Below are 22,182 nucleotides of genomic sequence, written 5' to 3' on the forward strand. Positions count from 1 at the left end.
TGAGCCCCTGGCATAATAAATAGGCTTTAAGAATCTGAAAATCTTAGAAAGAAAAGTTGAATGTCCAGAATAGAACTCAAGAAAATGGTCAAATCTTGGCCTTGAACTCCTGCATTTATTTCAAAGGCTTGATTTAAAAACAAACAGGAGCACAGCAGCACCTATCTGAATTCTGGACAAGATATAAAAAACAATACAGAAGAAATCTAAGAACAGCTAAGTAAAGAATCCCTGGAGTGAGGTGTAATGCAACTTCATCACTTTATTCAAATCTTCAAAATAGTCTTTATTCTACATTTTTAGTATAAAAAAATCCACAAGTTAAGTGCACCACAGTGTAGAGAGAGACATACAACGCTGAACTTCCATAACAGTCAATGGTACAGTCAAACATCACATGTACAGAACACAAATTTAGATTAACTGAAATTATAAGATAAAATAAAATAAAATCCAATTTAAGAAAACAAAAATCAAAATATTAAGGATCCCTGAAATATTCTTAACCCTAAATGAGACTTCACTGGACTCAAGTCATTTTGTAGTGAGGCATTCACAATATGACCCCATTGACCAAGCTTAGAAGTCCTAGGAGCCATGAGTTGGCTGCATCAGACACTGACAATAAATGGTAACCAATTTTTGATGTGAAAACTCCACTTAATTTGGCTCTCAAGTCAACAGGCTTTTGAAATGCATTCTCCTCCTTGCCACTCATAATTTAAACAAACTGTTGTTTACAATACAGTTTGCACTGACATGAGCTCAGTTTTTCTGGCACCGAAGCAAACAAATTTGGATTATGTTCTTGTATGCAGAGGCAACCAATGAGAAGGGTCCAAAAGGCACCCTCCACTTTTGCCTGAGGAGATGCAGAAGCAGAAGTCATGGGGTCTGTGCTTGGAGCACAGAGGCGTTTCAGAGGATCCTTGTGAATGACTAGTTAAAAGATGACAACTGGGGAGAAGTGCAAGGAGAGAAGGAAATTAGTCTAACTGGCTTTCTGTCCTGCACCATTGATTCAATGTAGACTGGCAAGAGGGAATGGAAGACTGGGGTTAGGGGTGGGGCGTGGGGCAAAGGACGGAAAGGAAAAGGCAGACAACTAATGCGTTTCATTTATAACAAGTAATATAAATCAAAGACTTGAAGGAGATTAAAGACCAATCAGAATAATTTGGCAACTTTAATTCTTAGGAAGATCAAAGTTCCCTCCAAACCTAATTTGATGTTTTATTACTAAAAGCAAAGACCAGTATGGTACAGTATTACTCCAGAGGAATTAAAGGAAGATTCTTAGGGTTGCTTCACCCACATTCATTTTATGAATGGATACCTCCCCTACCTCAAATGTTTTAGGGAGGTACTGCTACCATTACATGGTTCCTTATTAAGTCTGAAAAGTGCCTGAAAGTTTGGGCACCAGAAAGACACCCCAACAACATGTGTCTAAACTGCAACTTCAGGTTAATATGACTAAAGCAGTTACAATGTGAGAAGTGCTGAAGGTATGTGATGTCTTTCCCGGCACAGAGGTGGCCTTGGTTCCTCACCAGATGGTGTAACCACCATCTGAGCCACCCATGAAGAAGTTTCCCTTCCGCTGAGTTACGAGGACGTTGGCTCCCTGCATGACTGCAAGCTGAGCAGCATTGGGAGGGCATCCAGGGGGTGGAGGCTGAAAGGAAAGGACAAGGTTGAATGGGCATAGGACAGCTGATACAAAGGAAGGGGACATGGGTGAAGCAGAGGGCCCATTAGGATCACAGCAATTATAAAACAGAATTTTAAGGAGCTGGTTCTGCCAACAATATGGCTTCTAAAGCAGATGTATAGTCTCTGAACCCAAAGATACAAACAGCAAAGAAAGCCTAACATTCCATTCAAAGGATTCCAACTCCCAAATGAAGCCTAAGGAAACCTTTTGAATGTGGGTAGTATAGATCCACAGTCATTTTCAGGGTCAGAAATCACTCCCACTCACATCCCCCAAAACAGTGACAGAGCGCCAGGTCCGTGGCTCTAACCCACAGGGTCCTTGGATAGTTTTCAAATAGACCACTGAATAACCTGAAGGCTTTCTAACAGCACCATTCTCATCTCTAACATACGGTTACAGAGTAGATTGGCCTAGCAAGGACCATTTGGGCTCTAAATCCCATGCATATTGCAACATTAAGCAAGAGAGACAGTACCTGAAATCTCTAATGTCCCAAAACAAACCTCTCTCTAAAAGCTACTTAATAGGGATATAATTCATTCTTTTTTAATCATCAGGGTTCCCAGTATAATGCCATGCTGATGGCAGATATTTAACAAATGCTTATGGAATGAAGGAGCATTAGCAGACCAGATCACTGTAACAAATCATGAGAAAAGTCTGGCTAAAAAGAGTCGTTAAGACAGAAAAACAAGAGAGTCTGGTTAACTCAAGAGTATGACCACCAGCCCCTAGTCAAGGTGCCAGACGCTACTGACCTGCTCAACCACTTCCTGTCTGTTGAATGAATGTCAGTGATTGCACCAATACTGGCAACTATTCTCCAGCAAGGTGAGAAGATAAATATTAAGTCATTTCAGAAAGTTAAAAAATATAATTAGGGATGAGTTTTCTCTGATAAGGTCATACTTACAGGAATGTTGCCAGCAGTAGCCCCAGCTCCAAATCTGGCACCTGCATCATATCCTCCTTCCACCAGCACTGCTGAGCCAGGTGGATAGAAGGGACCAACTGGATAATAGGCCATAGGGATTGTGGAACCTAAAGGTCCAACAGCCACAGACTGGGCCATGGGAAGATACAGCGAGGCACCAGGAAATGCAGCTGACATAGCAGGGACTGTGGCAGCCCCTGGGTGCATAAAACTTGGACGGTAGAGCTAGAAAAGGCAGAAGACCAAGCAAAATGTTATTTTAAGACATTCCTAGTTCCAATCTCATCAATAAATTAATTCTTAATTCTTCTTGTGCAGATTACACTTTTTGTGAGTTATACTAAAATGGCCTTTCCGCTGCCACTCAATATGCTCCTGGATCACTTCCTGCTATAGGTACTGTCAGGCTCAGGGAATGCAAACTCATCTTAACCTAAGCCCGTGCCAAATAAAACTAAAAAATCAGATAATGCATTCTCAAATCCAAAAGAAATTGCTGAACTATACAGTGTTTTAGATTATTCATGCGAGCACTCTCTTCTGTTTGTGAACAGTAAATAAATACGTGGAGTCAGACTTAGCTAAAGACTAAAAATAGAACCCAAGCGTATTCTCAACTAGCTGAGGTCTAGTAAACTGGAAGCACCTCTGAGTAAGCAGGTGGAGCGTCAGTATAGGGTGGTGCCTGAGGAAGATGCAAGGTCTGAGGGTACACTGGATTCCCAGGAGGCTGCACAGGGTAGGTTGGCTGTGTCGGATATTGACCTGGAAGACAAAGAAATGTATGTTGCCAACCTTACAGAGCATCAAATGGGCAGGGTATGTTGGAGAGCTAACCTAAGTGGGAGCAAACAGAAAGGATTTTGCAAGCAGATTGCACTGGATGGCCTGATTTCCTGAAGCCAAGAAAATAAGCATTTTCTTTGCACCCTTAAAAATGAAGGTGCTGGATTCTGACTGTACACGAAGGGCGCTGTTCCCACTAGCCTACCGCGTTAAGGAGGAAGTCTAGCTGGGTTCAAGTTCCCTCCGGAATGCAAGACAGGTCTGGGCACCCATTCCTGGGATTTGGGCCTGCTCATCTTTCATGGGTGCATCCTGCCTCTGCCCTGGGGAGCCTCTACAGGGCGGGCTGGAACCGGCCCAATCTTCATGGGTAACGGTGGTTATGATTATTCATCTCACAGCTTCCGATTCAAGGTCAACTTCCAAATAACGAGAAAGTGTATGCTGGAAATGAACGGTGAGACCGGGAAAGGGCGGTGGGGAGAGGAGGAGCATGCACGTTCCAAGCAGGCCCAGAAGGAACATCCTAAGAAGCTTGGGGCCGTGTCCTGACAGACACACTGGTAGGATCACAGAAATGGGGAGAAGTTCTGGTCCCGCCGGGGAAGGGAGAGGGATGAAAAGGGAAGAAGAACAAGGACCCTTCAGGCCCTGGCCCATCTGCCAGCGCCGGCGTCTCACCAGTTAAGCCCGGGAACCTGTCTGTGGTTCCGGAGCGCGGTACCCCGCCTTCGCCAGCTCTCCATTGGCCTACCCAAATCCCTGCTCTAGCTCCCCATTTGCTACCGCAGATGCTCATCATGACAACCTTCCCTCCCCCCACCCCCACCCCGAGCCCGCAACTCCAAACTGCGCCACAGAGTTTAAGGGGGAAAGGGCCGGGAGGGGGTAAGCACCCGTAGTTGGGGGATGACGAAGACGTCCGGCACAGCCCAGGGCTGCAGCCGCCCAAGGAGCACAGCGCAGCCAGCCCCAACCCTGGCGCTTAATGATCATGGGCTCTGGGCCCACTTGCTCCAAGTCAGCACTACGCCCCTCGACGGCCTTAACCGCCCCCTATCCTTGCCTTTGCTGTTCATGGTGGCTGCGGGTCCGGTTCGGATCGGCGTCGCGGACGGTTATTTTTCCGTCCTCTTCCTGTTCGGAGTCACTTCCGTGTCACGTGATGATCCGTCTACTAGCGTCACCCGACGCCCGTGCGCCGCTGCCTCCGGAAACCCCGCCTTTCCGCCTGGCTTCCAGCGGCTACAGAGAGCCGGCGTGTTCCCGCCCATTCGCGTTGGTCTGACCTGTTCGTTTTCTCTTTCTCCAGCACGCGTCCCTTAACTGGAGGTAAACCAATTCCGGGTATTGTCTCGAAATAGGATCATTTCTCTCTTTGGAGTTCGGAGGCAGAACCATTAAACCATTCCCCGGAAACATTTTCCACCTACACAGATCAACTCAAGGTCACATCGCCTTGGCATCTTATCCAAGAGGGTCATAGATTTCTGCAGATTTCTCTGCCTAAAGCCCAAACTTGGGCCTCACGCGTTCTCTTCCTTCCAAGCCCAACTTAAGTTTCAGCTCTTGTGAAGATTTATTTTACCAGTCCAGCTCACATCTGTCCTGTTCTGAATTAGACCCACACTCGAATCTTCTCAGCCTTGTGTCTATTCCACCGACAGGCTGTCGCCAGTTCCTTTTGTGCATCGCGGTCTTTATCAACAAAAGGAGTAGGCTCTGTTGTGCCCTCCACTGCAGCTAGCACTGGAACTGGCTCATTCGTGGTACCGAAGGAGTGCTTGTGGCCCTGCTCTTTCTTTGGTGTGTGCTGCCTTCTAAGTATTTTCTCTGTACAGCTTCGCTTCTAATTGTCCTTAAGAGCAAAGACAGCATCCTTTATTAGTGCACCTATCTGAGATTCCTGCACTCCAGCTTCCAGAAGCTATTGCTTCTGCCACCCATCTTACCCCCACTTTTTTCCAGTCTGCAGACTGCTCACAGCTTGAGCTCATCTCTTTGGTTAAACTGGACGTTAGCACTGTTAAATCAGCCAAAAGTCATTATTAGCTCCTAAATAAGTTTTTTTATAGCCCACCACAATTTTCTCATAGAGTTTACATTCTGTATTGTAGTAAGAATAGTTGGAAAAGCATCTACAAAGGGAGAAATTTGGAAAGAAAAGCCCTCAGTAAGCATTAGAGGCTGATTCATTAAACTACTAAAAAGAGCCTGTACCCACTTAAACTGGGTAATCCCTTGCTCTTCTCTCTAGTAGCATATTACAGTTTGCAGGGCATCCTTAAAATGTACATCTCATCCAGTGTTGACAATAGCCCTGTGTGGTGGACAGGGCTTGTTTGAATATTCTTGTTTTTCAAATTAGAGAACTGATTGAAGAGATTAAGTGATTTGCTCAAATTCACACAATTAGCAGGTTACAGAATCAGATCTAGCTCTCAGGTTCCCAGGTCAGTGTTTTGTTTTGTTTTGTTTTTTAAATCATTTCACATTGCCTATGATGACTAAAATACCCTAAAAGTCATATATTTGATTTCTTGTGGGTTTTTCCCATGAGTAAATTCATATTATTAATTTGGTTCAGGCTAATATTAGTATTATAAACTATGATGTATATCTTTTCCTGTATTTCTGACTCTCATCTCCTTGAAGGCAGGCATAGTGTTAGACATTTACTCACTCAGCATTTATTTGTAGAGCATTTACTGAAGCCAGGCACTGTTCTAAGCAAAACAAAGCCCTTGCTCTCCTGAAGCTTATCTTCTAACTCTTGGACTTGCAACTGTTTATGACCTAGGATTTATTCTTCTGTGCACAATGCACTATGGTATTTTCTATTCTTTTTTTTCTTTCCTATTCTAGTTGTGATTTCACATCCCACTAACAAGTCAGAACCCACAGTTTGAAAAACACGGTTTTTATGGGACCATCACCCCTAATGTCTTGCATTTTTCTGAATATGAAGTTTATAATCATTAACTGGTGAATAACTTAGTGAATGAATCTTTGGAGATCAGATGAGGCAAATCTTCCTGTATCCTAATTTTTCCAAATCAGATCCTAAAACTGATCCCACCCAAAGCCAGAAATTGGAGAGATCATTAATCCATCCCTACCCCTACCCATGCTCAGGGCCTCAGAAAATAAAAGGCAGGTACCTATGAAAAGAAACTTCCCTCATTTCTCTTTCTGGGCCCTCAGTTAGAGACCCTGAAGTTGTGTGGCAGCCCATGGCAATGAGGATGCAGGAGGTGGACCTGAAATCAGATCATGATCCTAGCTCTGCCACTAATTAAATGACTCTGATCCTCATCTGTTCAGCTCCCACTTATTCCCACCTATATATGGATCAGATACTATACCAGTAGCCTTACAGATATTGACCTATTAATGTCCATGGCAGACTGAGGTAGGTGTAGGTAGGGGGACTATATTACAGAGAAGTTAAATAGCAGCCACTAAGTTACACAGTCAGGTTTGCTTGACTTCACAAGCCACTCATTGTTTTTAATCTGTTGCCTCCCATGAGTCTCAGTTTCATCATCTGACAAGGAGGTCAAACAATCCCTGTGTCCCCTCTAGCTCTATATCTAGAATCTCTGTTCTAGGGGTGGAAAAAGCAAAGGGGAGCCTGAGGAGACAAGGGAAGTAGGCAGAGCTGATAATCAGCTAATTTAGCACATGATCAGGCCCTACTGTGTGCTAAAATATACAAATGCTTCTGGGCAGTAAATAGTTACTGCTCCAACCTCCTCTCCAAGGACCCCCCTCTACTCCAGGTCCTCCTCTGGAGAGTCCAGCAATTGAAGAGTTAAGTCTTGGCACAAGGGACCTCCTGGACCTAGCTCCAGCCAAGAAAAGGAAACTGCGCTCTGATTTCTCAGTGTTATTTATTTTGCTTATCACCCTGGGACCTGGACATTGGGAAAGCCAGGGCAGAGTCAAATGAGATTACAAACAGAAATAGAAAGGTTGCAGATTGCTGCCTTCTCTGGCAGGTGGAATTAAGGAGCAACTGGCTGCTTCCTTGGACGGGACTCAAGAGCCTTTCCGTCTTCTTCATCTTCCTGTATCCCCAAATATACATATTCATTTAGTCATTTATCAAACATGTTTTCCTGCATTACTTTAACAAATATTTATTGATACCTATTATCAATACCTATTATGTGCCAGCCCTGTGACAGACACTAGGAAAACAGTGAAGAAGCAGGCATAGTCCCTACTCTCATGGAATTTACAGTCTACCTAATGGAAGAGACAGAAAAGTAAGCAGAAAGTTATGATACAGTCCTGGCATAAGAACAATATGGCATACTATGAGAACACACCTAATCTTTTCTACAGTGGTCAGAGAAGGCTTCCTGGTGGGCTGAGATGAAATCTAAAGGGTGAGTGGAAGTCAAGCAAGTGAAGAGGAGGGGGGAAGAGGGCCCATTGAAGAGAAAACAGCATATGCAAAGGCCTAGAGGTGAGAGAGCTTGTGGAGAGGGGGAACATGAAAACAGTTCTGTAAGGCTAGTGCATGGAATGGGAGGTGGGGACTGAAGAGCCACAGCCAGACCATGCAGGGGGTCTTGGAGCCCACATAGGGCCTTGTTGACCATTTTGGTTAGCCACTGAAGAGTTTTAAGCATGGAAGTGACATGATCATATTTTTTTTTAGAAAAATTCCTTTGGTTGTAGAATGTAGGATGGATGAGAGAAGGGGCAAGCATGGAGGGGTGTCTGAGAGACCAGTTAGAATACCAGTAATTTAGGGAGTGATGATGGTAAACTAGCTAGGGAAGTGGCAGAGGGGTAGAGAGAAGTGAGGGTATTCCAGAAATATTTAGGAAGTAGAAACAACTGGACTAATGACAGGATTACTGTCCAGGATTAACGTTGCTGTGTGTGTGTGTGCATGCGTGTGTGAAAACCCCATAAAGTCAAAAGACTAACGACAAATTGGAAAAAGATGTTGACAACTCATATCACAAAGGGCTAATCTCCTTGCATATAAAGGACTCCCAGAAATCAGTAAGTATATGACCAACCACTGGAAAAAGTAGCAGTTGCCATTTACAGACAATTCACAGAAAAGGAAATACAAATGGCTTCTAAATGTATGAAAAAAACTGTTCAGCTTCGCGCATAAGAAGAAGGCATATTAAAACCATCCTGAGATACCATTATCAGATTGGCAAAAATCCAAATGTTTGCTAGCATTACTTTATTTCAGGGGCTGTGAGTAAACAGACACTTTAATTTATTGCTGGTAGGAGTGTAATACAACACCTACAGAGGTTAATTTGGCAATATCTATCAATTACAAATACACATTATCTTTGACCCACCATTCACACTTCTGAGAATGATTCTGTATTAGGGTTCTCTAAGGAAGCATACATTTTTAATTTATTTTGTAATTATGAGATTTATTATGGTAATTGGCTCACACAACTGTGGGGATAGGCAAGTCCAACTTCCATAGGTTAGGGCAGGCCACAAGCTGGGAACTCCAAAGAATTCCCCAGGAGAAGCTGGCTAGCTGAAGTAGAGATGGAAATTCTTCCTTCTGACTGCTGAAATCATCACTTCTCCTTTTAAAGCCTTCAACTGATTGGATGAGAATCTCTCATTGTTGAAGGCAGTCTCCTCAGTTGATTGTAGATGTAATCAGCCATAGATGCAATCAACTTACTGATGATTTAAATCCACAGAATATCCACAGGCCAGTGCTTGCTTGACCAAACAACCAGATACCGTAACCTGACCAAGTTGACACATGAATTTAACCATCACAGATTCCTAGAGATATATTTGTGCTCATGAGAAACACTATATATAATGTTGTTCAATGACAAATTATTTATAATACCAAAGATTAGAAATAACCCATATGTCCATCAATAAGGAAATGGAAAAACAAGTCTTAGTATAGCCAAACAAATGAAATATTATGTGGCTGTAACAAAGAATGAGAAAGTTCTCCAAGATAGTTTTTAAGTGAAAAAGGAAAAGTGGAAAACACATTTGTGTAAAAGAGGGGGAAAACTAAGAATATTCATTAGTATTTGAGTAAGAAATTCTGGAAGGATACACAGGAAACTTGTGGTTTCAGGGTAGATTGGGAGAGTGGAGGATGGGAGACAGGTGGAAGTCAGACTTTTCACCATACACCTAAGTATTTACCCAAGGAAAATGAGAGCATATGGGCACACAGAGACTTATACATAGAGATTCATGATATCCATACTATTCTTTTTTTAATATACAATAAAATCCAAATTTTATTAAGGATTTCATATTACATTGTATTTTCAAATTTCTAGAATGAAATTGAGCCATTTTGGAATCAGAGAAAGGGCACAGATGTGTATTGCCATCCCTTGAAACTAACTTTATTAAGAAAACAATTCCTCTGCAAACCATCTGTCCCTTTTGTAACAAGATGAATTATTATCTACTCCTTCACTTTGGCAATAGCTATTTCCTAAAGGAATGAAGGGAAAAAAAAAGTAGTGGTTTTGCTACTTCTTAAATTTATTTTAAAATGGGAGTCTATCTTTAGATTAAAAAATGTGTAAGTTCAGTAAAAGCTATGAAGATGAGAGCTATTGGTAAAAAAAAAAAAAAAAAAAAAAAACCCAAAAACTCAGTGCAGATGTCTAATCTAAGCAACCAAAACCATTTTGAAAATAAACAGGGAAAAAAGGTGTTTTCATGGCATTTTCTTCCCTATAAGCTATTGCAATTGGTTAAGGATTTCCAGTAGTTAATTAAAATCTCAGGAGAGAAATAAGCAAAACTATACAAAAGAAAAACGAGTTCACATTACAAGACCTCAATACTAAAATTTCAAAAGGAAACCTATAAGAATTAACCACTGTAATTTTATTAAGAGCAGGAATTCTTGGTCTGCCTTCCTCTAGATTGGTCCACCCTCACTGTCAAAGCTTTTAAGTTCATCACAAAACATTAACAGTAATTATTAGCCTGAGATATTTAAAGTGCGGCTCTACTCTCAAATTTAATGGCAAGTTTTTTTTTCAAAAACGGTCTTATTTCCACTGCAGTCCCATGACTAAAAGCAGTATTTACTACATTATGGTCATATAAAATACCTGAAAAATCAATCCTTGGACCTTTTGAAATAGTTGCTCATCCATTCATTTCTATTAAAATAGTAGCCACACAAAGACCTGCAAGAGTGCTGCCTGTCAAAATCCAGAACAGAGGTATTTTGTTTTCCAGTTAAGAATTATCAAACCCTGGTATAAGTAAGATGCTGAATTATCATATCTGTGGTATACTAAATAGGTCCAAATTTTTGAGCTTTCAATGAGACTGTGCAAACATTTCACAAAATTGAACTTAGTATTCCTCGACAAATCTGTGAGGTAGTTAAGTAAACGGTACTACCCATCTGAATACATAGTGAACAGAAGAATGGGTATATGACATACTCATACTTGCAATAAGAATAAATCCTCTAGTTTTAAACCAAAGGAAATGAAATTTAACTTTTTGATACTTCTTCTAAACAAGTACATCATTTAAGGTTTTGTCTTTTTTTGAAACAAACTTCTTAGATGTGGTACCATCTTCCAAAGTTGGCACCCTTTTCTTCAATATGGTAAACTGGCCACAACCATTCAAGTTAGGCCTCTGCTTCTACCTGAATTGATATAAAATTAAGACATTATCTTGTGAAAACTAAAGTCATACTTGACATTTTTATTTTAGTCTGCAAAAACAAAAACAAGCAAGCAAACAAACAACAAAAAACTTGAAATAGGCTTGTCAAATGATGTAAATTCATCCTTTCCAGGGAAGCAGAAGGTAGACCCTACCACAAAGAAAAAATGCTTAGTTAATGCAGTTTAAATTTTAAAAATGCAGTTAAATCTAAATTGTATTTAGATTTGAATTTAGGTTTTATTCACCTCCCTGTGATAGCCAATAAACATAAGAGTTAAATTTCCTCATGAAGATGTCATTCAAAATACAAAAATCTGTAAATAATCTGATAGTTATCAGGTGTGATCTTACTGGAAATTCTTAACCATATACTTGGTTTGCCAAGTATATATAAAAAAAAAAACTTCTCTTTTAGTGTATGTCACTGCATTTCTATAACAGTAATGAAAGGCACAGCTAATGCAAAGAGACTTAAACGTATTCAATTACTAGCTGAAAAAATACTTTGGTTCTTCAGGAAAAAATCTACAAAGTAACAAATGTTTCATTTAACAGTTGTTAAATTTCATAGCTGTACTTGAATGGTTACATGACAAAAATACTCCACAAAAAACCAACTATGTAAGTAAGTAATGAGCATGCTTGAGAGTGTGTGCATTCAACATATCTGGCAGAAAAATTATAGTTAAAAGGCTAGGTAGAGAAACACATGAAAAAATGTTCAGCTTCACTAGCTATTAGAGAGATGCAAATTAAGACCACAATGAGATACCATCTAACACCGGTTAGAATGGCTGCCATTAAACAAACAGGAAACTACAAATGCTGGAGGGGATGTGGAGAAATTAGAACTCTTACTCATTGTTGGTGGGACTGTATAATGGTTCAGCCACTCTGGAAGTCAGTCTGGCAGTTCCTTAGAAAACTAGATATAGAGTTACCATTCGATCCAGCGATTGCACTTCTCGGTATATACCCGGAAGATCGGAAAGCAGTGACACGAACAGATATCTGCACGCCAATGTTCATAGCAGCATTATTCACAATTGCCAAGAGATGGAAACAACCCAAATGTCCTTCAACAGATGAGTGGATAAATAAAATGTGGTATATACACACGATGGAATACTACGCGGCAGTAAGAAGGAACGATCTCGTGAAACATATGACAACATGGATGAACCTTGAAGACATAATGCTGAGCGAAATAAGCCAGGCACAAAAAGAGAAATATTATATGCTACCACTAATGTGAACTTTGAAAAATGTAAAACAAATGGTTTATAATGTAGAATGTAGGGGAACTAGCAATAGAGAGCAATTAAGGAAGGGGGAACAATAATCCAAGAAGAACAGATAAGCTATTTAACGTTCTGGGGATGCCCAGGAATGACTATGGTCTGTTAATTTCTGATGGATATAGTAGGAGCAAGTTCACAGAAATGTTGCTATATTAGGTAACTTTCTTGGGATAAAGTAGGAACATGTTGGAAGTTAAGCAGTTAGGTTAGTTGTCTTTTTCTTACTCCCTTGTTATGGTCTCTTTGAAATGTTCTTTTATTGTATGTTTGTTTTCTTTTTAACTTTTTTTTCATACAGTTGATCTAAAAAAGAAGGGAAAGTTAAAAAAAAAAAAAAAGAAAGAAAAACAGGGAAAAAAAAAGATGTAGTGCCCCCTTGAGGAGCCTGTGGAGAATGCAGGGGTATTCGCCTACCCCACCTTCATGGTTGCTAACATGACCACAGACATAGGGGACTGGTGGTTTGATGGGTTGAGCCCTCTACCACAGGTTTTACCCTTGGGAAGACGGTTGCTGCAAAGGAGAGGCTAGGCCTCCCTATGGTTGTGCCTAAGAGCCTCCTCCCAAATGCCTCTTTGTTTCTCAGATGTGGCCCTGTCTCTCTAGCTAAGCCAACTTGAAAGGTGAAATCACTGCCCTCCCCCCTACGTGGGATCAGACACCCAGGGGAGTGAATCTCCCTGGTAACGTGGAATATGACTCCCGGGGAGGAATGTAGACCTGGCATCGTGGGACGGAGAACATCTTCTTGACCAAAAGGGGGATGTGAAAGGAAATGAAATAAGCTTCAATGGCAGAGAGATTCCAAAAGGAGCCGAGAGGTCACTCTGGTGGGCACTCTTATGCACACTTTAGACAACCCTTTTTAGGTTCTAAAGAATTGGGGTAGCTGGTGGTGGATACCTGAAACTATCAAACTACAACCCAGAACCCATGAATTTCGAAGACAGTTGTATAAAAATGTAGCTTATGAGGGGTGACAATGGGATTGGGAAAGCCATAAGGACCACACTCCACTTTGTCTAGTTTATGGATGGATGAGTAGAAAAATAGGGGAAGGAAACAGACAGACAAAGGTACCCAGTGTTCTTTTTTACTTCAATTGCTCTTTTTCACTCTAATTATTATTCTTGTTATTTTTATGTGTGTGCTAATGAAGGTGTCAGGGATTGATTTGGGTGATGAATGTACCACTATGTAATGGCACTGAAAACAATCGAAAGTACGATTTGTTTTGTATGACTGCGTGGTATGTGAACATATCTCAATAAAATGAAGATTAAAAAAAAAAAAAGGCTAGGTAGAACAAATTGCTCTTTAAAAATATTAGTTCCTTTCCTTAAAAAAAAAATTACCAAATCTACCAAGAAAATACAAAACATAAGGCTATAAGTAAAATAATGGTTGTGTTTAGGCTATTACAGTGCAGGTTATCCTCAAGGCCACACACATCCTGCTTCACTGCTACTTGCACTCTGCTGGATTTTGTTCCTTCTTGGGGTCATAGTCTGCATCATTTTCCTCATCTCCTTTTCCTTCCCCTTTCTCATCTGCTTCTTCACCTTCTTCATCATAATCATCATCATCATCTTCAATGGCTTCTCCAGTAAAGTATAACACTGATGTTGGGATTATACGCTCACGTAAAAAGTGGCCAGTCTCAAAGTATGCAGCAAGGATAGCTTCAGCATCATCATCCAGATCTCCACTCTCAGGAACTTCAGGAGGAGCAAAAAAATTTTAGTCACAGTACAAACTGTCCCATGTCCCTTGTGATTCTGCTGCTTCTTAATGGTTTTCCAAATGACATTCTTTCCTTTTTTCCAATCTATCTGACACCTTGTACAACCCATAATTTCTGGTCCATCAAAAGAAAAGGGATCAGAATCATCTGGTTCTGACCCCATCCTATATGTCTTTGTCAACACTTCATTTGTGAAATATTCATTGGGTTCAAAGTGAAATTCTAAGACAAAACTCAGGCTGACCAGTATCTGAGAACTTCACTTTAATATCCTTCAAGTGCTTCAGAATAGGTTCATCATGTTCCTGAACCATATCACTGAGCAAGTCAACATTCTTAAAAACAGTCAACCAAAATTCAGGAATTCTTTTGGGGTCTTCTTTTTCTTCATCCTTTTTCTCTTCTTCAATCTTGGTCCTTTTTTTTCAGCTCCTCCAAAATTTCATCTTCCTCATCTGGTTTCTATTCACATTCTTCTTCTGTAGGTTCCTAAATTGCATTGATAATCTCAAATCGCTTATCAAATAGAGGCTGATAGAGAACAGCGTACTTTCTTTCAAGATCATAAACTTCCTCATAGAATTTGGCTTCTATCTGTGCACATTTAACTTGAAGGTTTTTGAGGGCATTCACTTGTCTTTGAACTACCCTAGGCAAGCTTTCAATGTATCCTGTTGGTGTTTCTACCAGACCATCAAGTCTTTCTTGAAGGGCTGCAAGAATCTGAGGATTTTGCATCATCTGAACAGTCAGCTGATGTGCTTTGATTTTTGTTTCTTTACCAGTTTCTTCTTCTTCTACTTCTTCAACATCATCCAAATCTTGATCAAGTTCAGACTGTTCTTTGTTGTCAATGTCTGCCATGTTGTAAGAACTCCAAATATCGGCAGCTAGTACGGGGAGCCAGGCGGCCGGAGCTGCGCAGGCAGTGACCCAGGGTGGCGGCGGCGGCGGGAGGAGCAGGAGGCCCATGCTATTCTTTGTAATAGCCAAACACTGGAAAGAACGCAAACGTCCATCAACAGGTAAATGGATAAACAAATTGTGGCATATCCATGCAATTAAAAGGAATGAATTACAGAGCCATGCATCGACATAGATAATCTCAATTATGCTAAGTGAAGAAGCCAGATAAAAAAAGAGTGCAGACGGTATGATTGTAGGAATATCAAATTCTAGAAAATATGAACTAATCTATAGTGATAGAAAGCAGATCAGTGGTATTCTGTGGAAGGGGCTGGGGCAGGAGCAGGAAGAGGAAATTACAAAGGAGCTCCAGGGAACTTTGGGGGTAATGGATATATTCCTTGATTGTGGTGATGGCTTCATGGTGTATCATATGTCAAAAGTTATTAAATTGTACACTTTAAACATGCACAGTGTATTGTATGTCAGTTATACACCAATAAAGCTATTTAAAATAATGTTGGGATGAAGAAGAGGGAAAGGCCAAGGATAATGGCCAATAAACTCTTAACGTGCCTGGGCAAAACAGATGCCAAATGGAACACTGTATGTATGTGCTATGTGATATGGGTGAGCTGTGCTATGGATGCCCAGAGAATGAGGGTAGCTCTTCCTACTGGATCCCCTAGAACTGGTTAATTAGGTTAATTAGAGTTTTTTTAAATGCACTTTTATTGAGTACCTACTATGTGTCCATTGTGCCCTTCACTTATGTAACTGGAAGAACAAAGCCGCCTCCTATTTCCTTGCCCAAACAGGGAACGTGGAGCTTTGTGGGAGAATCCAGTCAAGCTCTTTGGAGCAGACTTTTCAAAGCTTTGCCTGGTCTCTGGGTAACTAAGGGAACAACTATTACAAAATATATAGTTCAGTAAGGGATCCTCCTTTCTTATTCCAAGCAAGCTGGAAGAGGCACCATAGGGAAGGGGAGGGATTGCTGGACAGGCAATAACAGTGCTCTGTATAATAAAGTAAAATGCACTAACTCCAGGGTGGCTGGGGCAGCCTAGAAAACCCTGGGGCAGTGTCTCTTTTTGGGTTTGGGCTAATTTTTCTCAACGTGAAACCACAAACCACCTGCATCAGAATCTACTAGTGCTTATTAAAATGCAAATTAATGAAGTGATAGTAATGCACACCAAAATTTGCGGGTTTGGACTTTGAGATTTCATTTTATTCACTGAGAGGTGTATCTGTGTGTTTTCCAAAGGCTTCTGAGGGCTCTCAAAATAGAGCCTCATCTGTGTCTCACTCCTGCCCAGAGATGGGAAGGGTCGGGGCTTGGGGTATCAGCCTCCCCTACACTATTCTGCTAGAGGGACTGTGTGCCAAAGCTCACTCCAACAAGTCTGCTGGGGCATCAAACATGCACACTCCCCCAAGCAGCCCTCTGAGGTGTTAATCCAGATCTGGACTAAATATATCAGATGTAGGGAAAAGAACCTCTGAGGACAGCTGTGGCACCAGATGGAGGAAGGGCTGGGGCTTCCCAGAACAGAGTGGAGGTTAGAAGAAGTTGTTTCTAGGGGGAAAGTGGACAGACCTGAGGACAGGGAGCTAGATTAGGGTCTGGGCTCCATCCAGGAAGGGAGCCAACCCCCTAGAAAAGATTGGACTTCCTGGCTGCTTTTCACTTGCTATTGGGAAAGTTAAAATCAAAGTTTTAATCCTTTCTCTCATTCGTTATTATTCTCCTTAGTTTCCCCTCAACCCTTCAGTAAAGAACAACCTTGTGTGGTCACTGGGGAGAATGCACACCTGCCCCCAACTGTGAATACAGTGGTATTTCATCCAGAGGAACTGCACCAGTTCTAGGCTGTGACCAGCTGCCAGGTGAGTGGTTAGGACAGAATTGAACAGAGGATCCACACAGAAGACTTGGGGGGTAGATATGAGATGAACCCTGCCCCCTGACTCCACTTCCCCAAATATACTAGAGAGTTGACCCTTAGGATAGAAGAAAATGCTAACACTTGGGTTTCATATACATTCTCTCATTTAATACTTACAAAAACCCTATGAGTAGGTATTAACCCCATTTTACAAATGGGGAAACTATGGCTTAAAGAGGCTAATTTTCCCAAGATTACAAGGCTAATAAGTGACAGTGTCCAGATTTGAACTCAGATCTGTGGGTCTGACTCAATTATAACACCTGCCACTTGTTCCCATGGCAATAGAGGTAGCCTTGGAGATTGACAGTCAGGACAGAAAATGGCCTGTCCACATACCAGGGTCGTTTGTCGTTCTTGATTCTGTAGATCTTTGAATTGTTTGATGTTTTCAAGCCCACATTGCTTTTGTATTCCACAGAAAAGGGAAAATAGTAATAAAATCAATGGTTCATAGAAAACATTGTGAAATGCCTATATCTTGGGAATGGTGAGTTTCACCATGCAGAGGAATATAAAAAACATGAAATATGGAAGGAAATTTAGGTTCTGTTCCTCACTAGCTGTTTGACTTTGGACAAGTCACTTCTCTGAGCCTCAGTTTACTCATCTTGAAAAGTATTCTAACCTCATGGAGTGGGTGTGAGGGTCAAGCAAGAAAATCAAAGTTAAATAAGTACATCTTAGACTGTAAAAGTGACCTGTGTTTTAGTTCTTATTGTAAGTATTAACTCTACCAGATATGCTGCAGTTGCTCTTTTGTTACAAGAAAGGGGACCTCTTTGGCTGCTGTCTGGGTACAATCTCTGTAGAAGAAGGCATCAGGGACCATTCACCAAGTTAAATGAATGGCGGTTGATTCTGCCACTGTATTTCCTACTCCAAGCTTTCCTTCTCTTTATATCCATGCATCTGCAATACCATTTTTTTGATGGAAACTTCCAGACTCACTCAGATGGGAGAAAGAAGGGGGGAGGACAAAAGCCCACATTTCTTCAGCATTTCAGTCAACAGCCTCATTTTCTTCTAACAGTTGAAGAGAACTTCTTATGAATAATGGATGATAGCCTGATGAATATGCACATAGCCTATTATGCCTGTAAGGTTTGGTAAATAATTTATGAGCTAAAATGTTCCTCACCTTGTTACTGTACAAAAACTATGGAAAAAAAAAAAAATAAAGGAACCATATTTACCCTTTGAACCAATAGGGTGATCTGTCAGAGAGAGTGACAGCACCCCACCAATACAGTTTTACATCATTGCTAAAATGAGAATAAATAGAATAAAAAATTTGCATTTCAGGGTGAGAGGAGGAAATCTGTAACAAATGAGCATGCACAGTCACATTCCTTGTCACATACAAGTTTTCAAAAGCTCTGGCTTCTCACCTTAAAATATCCCTGCATTGTTAGCAGCACCCAGGGCCAACTCCTCCGTGACCCAGTCTCCTCACAGGACTTCAATACGACCAGCTAAAACTGACAGCTGCTTCCTTGGTTTATGAAAACTGTTCTAGAAGCCCTTGGAAATGCATAGCCACCTTCCCTCTCCTGATAGCTGAGAGGTTTTTTCCTGCTGACCAATCTGAGTTCCTGGCTGTATCATCCTTCAGCTCATCCCCACCTGCTCTAGTCTTATTCCTTCAGCAACAGCAGTGGGCAGCTTTAGTTAGGTCACTGGACAGTGGGGGAGACAAGATTGGCAATGGGAATAAAGAAGAGTTTGGGAAAATAGGGATGGATCTATGACAAGTATTTGAAGACCTGGAACCAGGCTTGTTCTCAAGCCAGGGAAGATGGAACCCTGTAGATGATCTGCTTAGATTCCAGGAGCTTTCTAGAAACATCACAGTGCCAAGAGAGACTTCACTGAGTATCCCTGATGTGCTATGTGCATGGAGAGCGACAAAAGAGGAAACCTAAGGCCCTGCCTGGCCATCGCTTAGGTAAACCATACACATTCTCAGGACACAGAGTCAAGCGAGTACAAATGAATGGCCTATAAAGCAAAAATTATATAATGAGGTTATTGGAGCAACAATGTTAGTAAAATAATAACATTAATTAGAATAATGTGGAATTGCTTGAAGGTTTTTTGGAGGAGGTAAATTTTGAGTAAAGTTTCCAAAGTAAGAGCTTAAACCCAATTAGCTAGAAAGATGAGAGGTAGGCATGGCCAGACCTCCCTGATCTGGGCCCTGCCTATGGTTCCAACCTCTTATGCAATTCCCTGCCACTCGCTGTGTTTTGGCCACACTGATCCTCTTTCAGTTTATTGAACCTGGAAGTTCTTTCCTGCCTCATTGCCTTTCTGTCTGCTATTCCTCCTGCTTATCTCATCTTTCAGATCTTGTGATTCCTCAGAGAAGTCTTCCCTGCCCCTCACCATTATTCTCATGTCACCTGATTGTTTTCTTTATCACCATGTGTACTGATATATGTTTATTTTTTGTTTAAGGTCTGTTTCCCCCTGTAGACTATACATTCCAAGAGAGCAATCTGTTTTGTTCTACACTGGACGCTGAGCATCCAGCCCAGAGTCTGGCACATAGTAGATAATAAATATTTGTTGAATAAATGAAGATCAGAAGACATGGGAAGTGGGAGTAAAGGCGAAAAAGAAAATGTGCTGCACTGAGGATCCTGTTGAAGAGTTTCATTTGGCATGGGAAGGAGATGGAAGTCATTCTCCTTCCTCACCTATGGAAATATTTATATTGTTGGTTTATTTTTTCAGAGTATAAAAGTAATTCTATATTTATTACAAAACAAGTGTCAATACCAAGTATTGACTAGAACTCTTGTATATTACTGGTAAGTATATAAATTGATTCAAACACTATTTAGCAGTATATACAAAAGCTAAACATATACCCCAAACCTAGCAATTCTACTCCTAAATATTTGTCCTAGAGAAATAAGCGCACATGTTCACCAAAAGACTTGTACAAGAATATGCTTAGCAGCTTTATTTATAAGAGCCAAAATAGGAAATAACTCAAATGTCCATTAGTGTAGAATGGATCAACAAATTGTGGTGTATTTATACAAAGGAATACTACCCAATGATAAAAAAAATAGCAAACAATACTGTAGCACATAACAATATGGATGAACTTCAAAAAAATGTTGTGACATGTCAGACACAAATGAGTACAATTGGGTCTGATTCCATTTATATGAAGTTCAAGAACCAGCAAAACTAATCTGTGGTAATAGAAATCAGAGTAGTGGTTACTTTGGAAGTTTCTCAACTGGCAAGGGGTACAAGGGAGCCTTTGGAGGTGTTGAAAATGCTCTATATTTTGTTCTGGGTGATGATATATGTGTGTGTGTAAGCATTCATCAAGTGTACACTGCAGATTTGCACACTTTAGTGTGTGCAGATTATACCCCAATAAAAAAAGTAAACAAATCAAAAAAGTAATAAATGCCCATTGTCAAAAACTCAAATAATACAGAAGTGTATACCATGTAAATTAAAGGTCTCTTTCTCCCAAAAAACCATGATTAACAATTTGATGTGTGTTTCTCTGAAACTCTCTGATCACATTCATATTTCTTTCTCCAAGCTACTCCAGATTTCCACGTTATCCAAAGCACTTGATCAATCTGAATGTAGCATCAAACCAAGTCACAAGACGAGGAGTTTCTGCCCTTGTGATAAGTTCAATAGCATTACTGAGCCCCTTCACTTAAACTATTGGGCAGGTAATGATAACTCACACTTGTATAGAGCTTACAGTTTTCAAAGTTTTTCACCTACAGGTTCACAAATAAACTTCCAAAAAAACCTTGTGAAGTAGTTATTATAGATATCACCATCATTTTATAGGTAATTAAGAAGTTAAATTACTTGCTAGGACTGCTGGTGGGAGAGTTGGGACTAAAACCTAAATATCCTGACCCCTAATTCACTGTTTATTCATAAATCTGCCACTAGCAGTCAGCATCTCTGGATGGAAACAACAAGCAGATAACATGAGCCCTGCTGGCCAGGTCCAAGAGGGAAGCGTCTCTGAGTCAGGCCTTTGGCTGTGAGCAAGCTCCAGGTAACATTTTTGGAAAACAGGATATGGTGTTGGTCTGTCCTCTCCCTCCACTTCCTGCAGTGTCCTTCCACCAGTGAGCTTGAGGAGAGGTTTGGGAAGGGCTGAGTTCTCCTGAACTCTAGCAAAAGACTTCCTTTTTCCTCACACTGCCTCTGACTCTCCTGTCCATCATCAGGCCACCAAATATGTGGGAGAAGAGGGAACAAAGGGGAAGCAGCCAGGGCTGACCACAGGCTGCCTCAGAATTGAGGGCCACAGTCACTGAATTTATAGAACTTCCATGCTCCTCTCATTCCTTTTCTTCCTCTTTGTTCTCCCAAGGCCTTTGTCTTCCGCTTGTCAACTACTTCTCCAATCTGCTCTCCCTCAGCCCCAAACGTTGCTTTTTCTTTTCTTCTCTCCGTTCTCTACCTTCAAAAGGCCCTACATAAACTGAATGCTCCCCACCATCACTAACCACAAAGACAGAACACTGTTTTTCTCCATTCCACCTTCTGTTCACTTTTCCCTGCCGACTTGTATAAGAAGGCAAAGAAGCTGTTTTTAGACAACACAGCCCCCAGCAACTGCTGGGGGCGAGGGAGTGGCGGGAGCATGAAGGACCAGCTGGAGAGACCATCCGGCCTCTGTCCCCTCCCTGGGATGGAGCCGGGGCACAGAAATCTGGAGTGGTGGTTACTCAGGTCCGGCTGCCTTCTTTCTGGCAGTGGAGTCCGGGCCTGGTGTTTGAGAAGGGACGTGAACTTCACTTTTGACGTTGCGAAGGGCAGTTGACTAAGACGGTAGTCGGGAGTGACCGCCGTCACCGCAGAAGGGGTCCCCAACCCGACTCCGGTGCTCCGGGCTCCCACTCTTGCGGCATCCAAAACAGAACGATCTCCAGAGGCACCTTGAAGGGGGTTGCGTAGCCAGCTCCACCTATCCCCAGGCCCTACCCTCGAGGGGGCTTCTAGGGTCTCACTGCTAGATCAGGTCAGGAGCTGAGGTTCCCCCCTCCGCCCCCATCTCCCGCTCCCGGTTCCCCAGACCCCCTGCCCGCCCCCGGCGGCTGGCGCGGGCGGTGCAGCATGCGGCAAAGCTCTTTGCATAAATTATGCTC

At 41.6% G+C, this 22,182-nt stretch overlaps 1 protein-coding gene, 1 long non-coding RNA gene and 1 pseudogene across 3 annotated transcripts; 1 reads left to right on the forward strand and 2 right to left on the reverse strand.

Moving 5' to 3' along the window:
- Positions 1-237: 237 nt before the first annotated feature.
- DAZAP2 (DAZ associated protein 2) lies at positions 238-4,649 on the reverse strand. Of its 2 annotated transcripts, none has more exons than XM_037848139.1 (4): positions 4,507-4,649; positions 3,301-3,419; positions 2,711-2,879; positions 238-1,678 (listed from the first exon to the last, which is right to left on the reverse strand). In XM_037848139.1, exons 1-4 carry the CDS (start codon positions 4,517-4,519, stop codon positions 1,356-1,358), a joined length of 624 nt encoding a protein of 207 aa, XP_037704067.1. In that variant the 5' UTR covers positions 4,520-4,649; the 3' UTR covers positions 238-1,355. The 2 variants fall into 2 exon arrangements, with proteins under 2 accessions (XP_037704067.1, XP_037704066.1); XM_037848138.1 differs by having other exon boundaries at positions 1,414-1,678; positions 2,634-2,879; positions 4,507-4,648.
- LOC119543337 lies at positions 4,541-20,523 on the forward strand. Its single transcript, XR_005218560.1, has 4 exons — positions 4,541-4,772; positions 14,957-15,196; positions 16,837-16,970; positions 19,490-20,523. It is a non-coding gene; the product is annotated as an uncharacterized LOC119543337 (long non-coding RNA).
- On the reverse strand, positions 11,151-15,133 carry LOC119543334 (annotated as a pseudogene).
- Positions 20,524-22,182: the final 1,659 nt, after the last annotated feature.

Source organism: Choloepus didactylus, chromosome 8 (assembly GCF_015220235.1).
Source record: "Choloepus didactylus isolate mChoDid1 chromosome 8, mChoDid1.pri, whole genome shotgun sequence".
NCBI classification, from domain to species: Eukaryota; Metazoa; Chordata; class Mammalia; order Pilosa; family Megalonychidae; genus Choloepus; species Choloepus didactylus.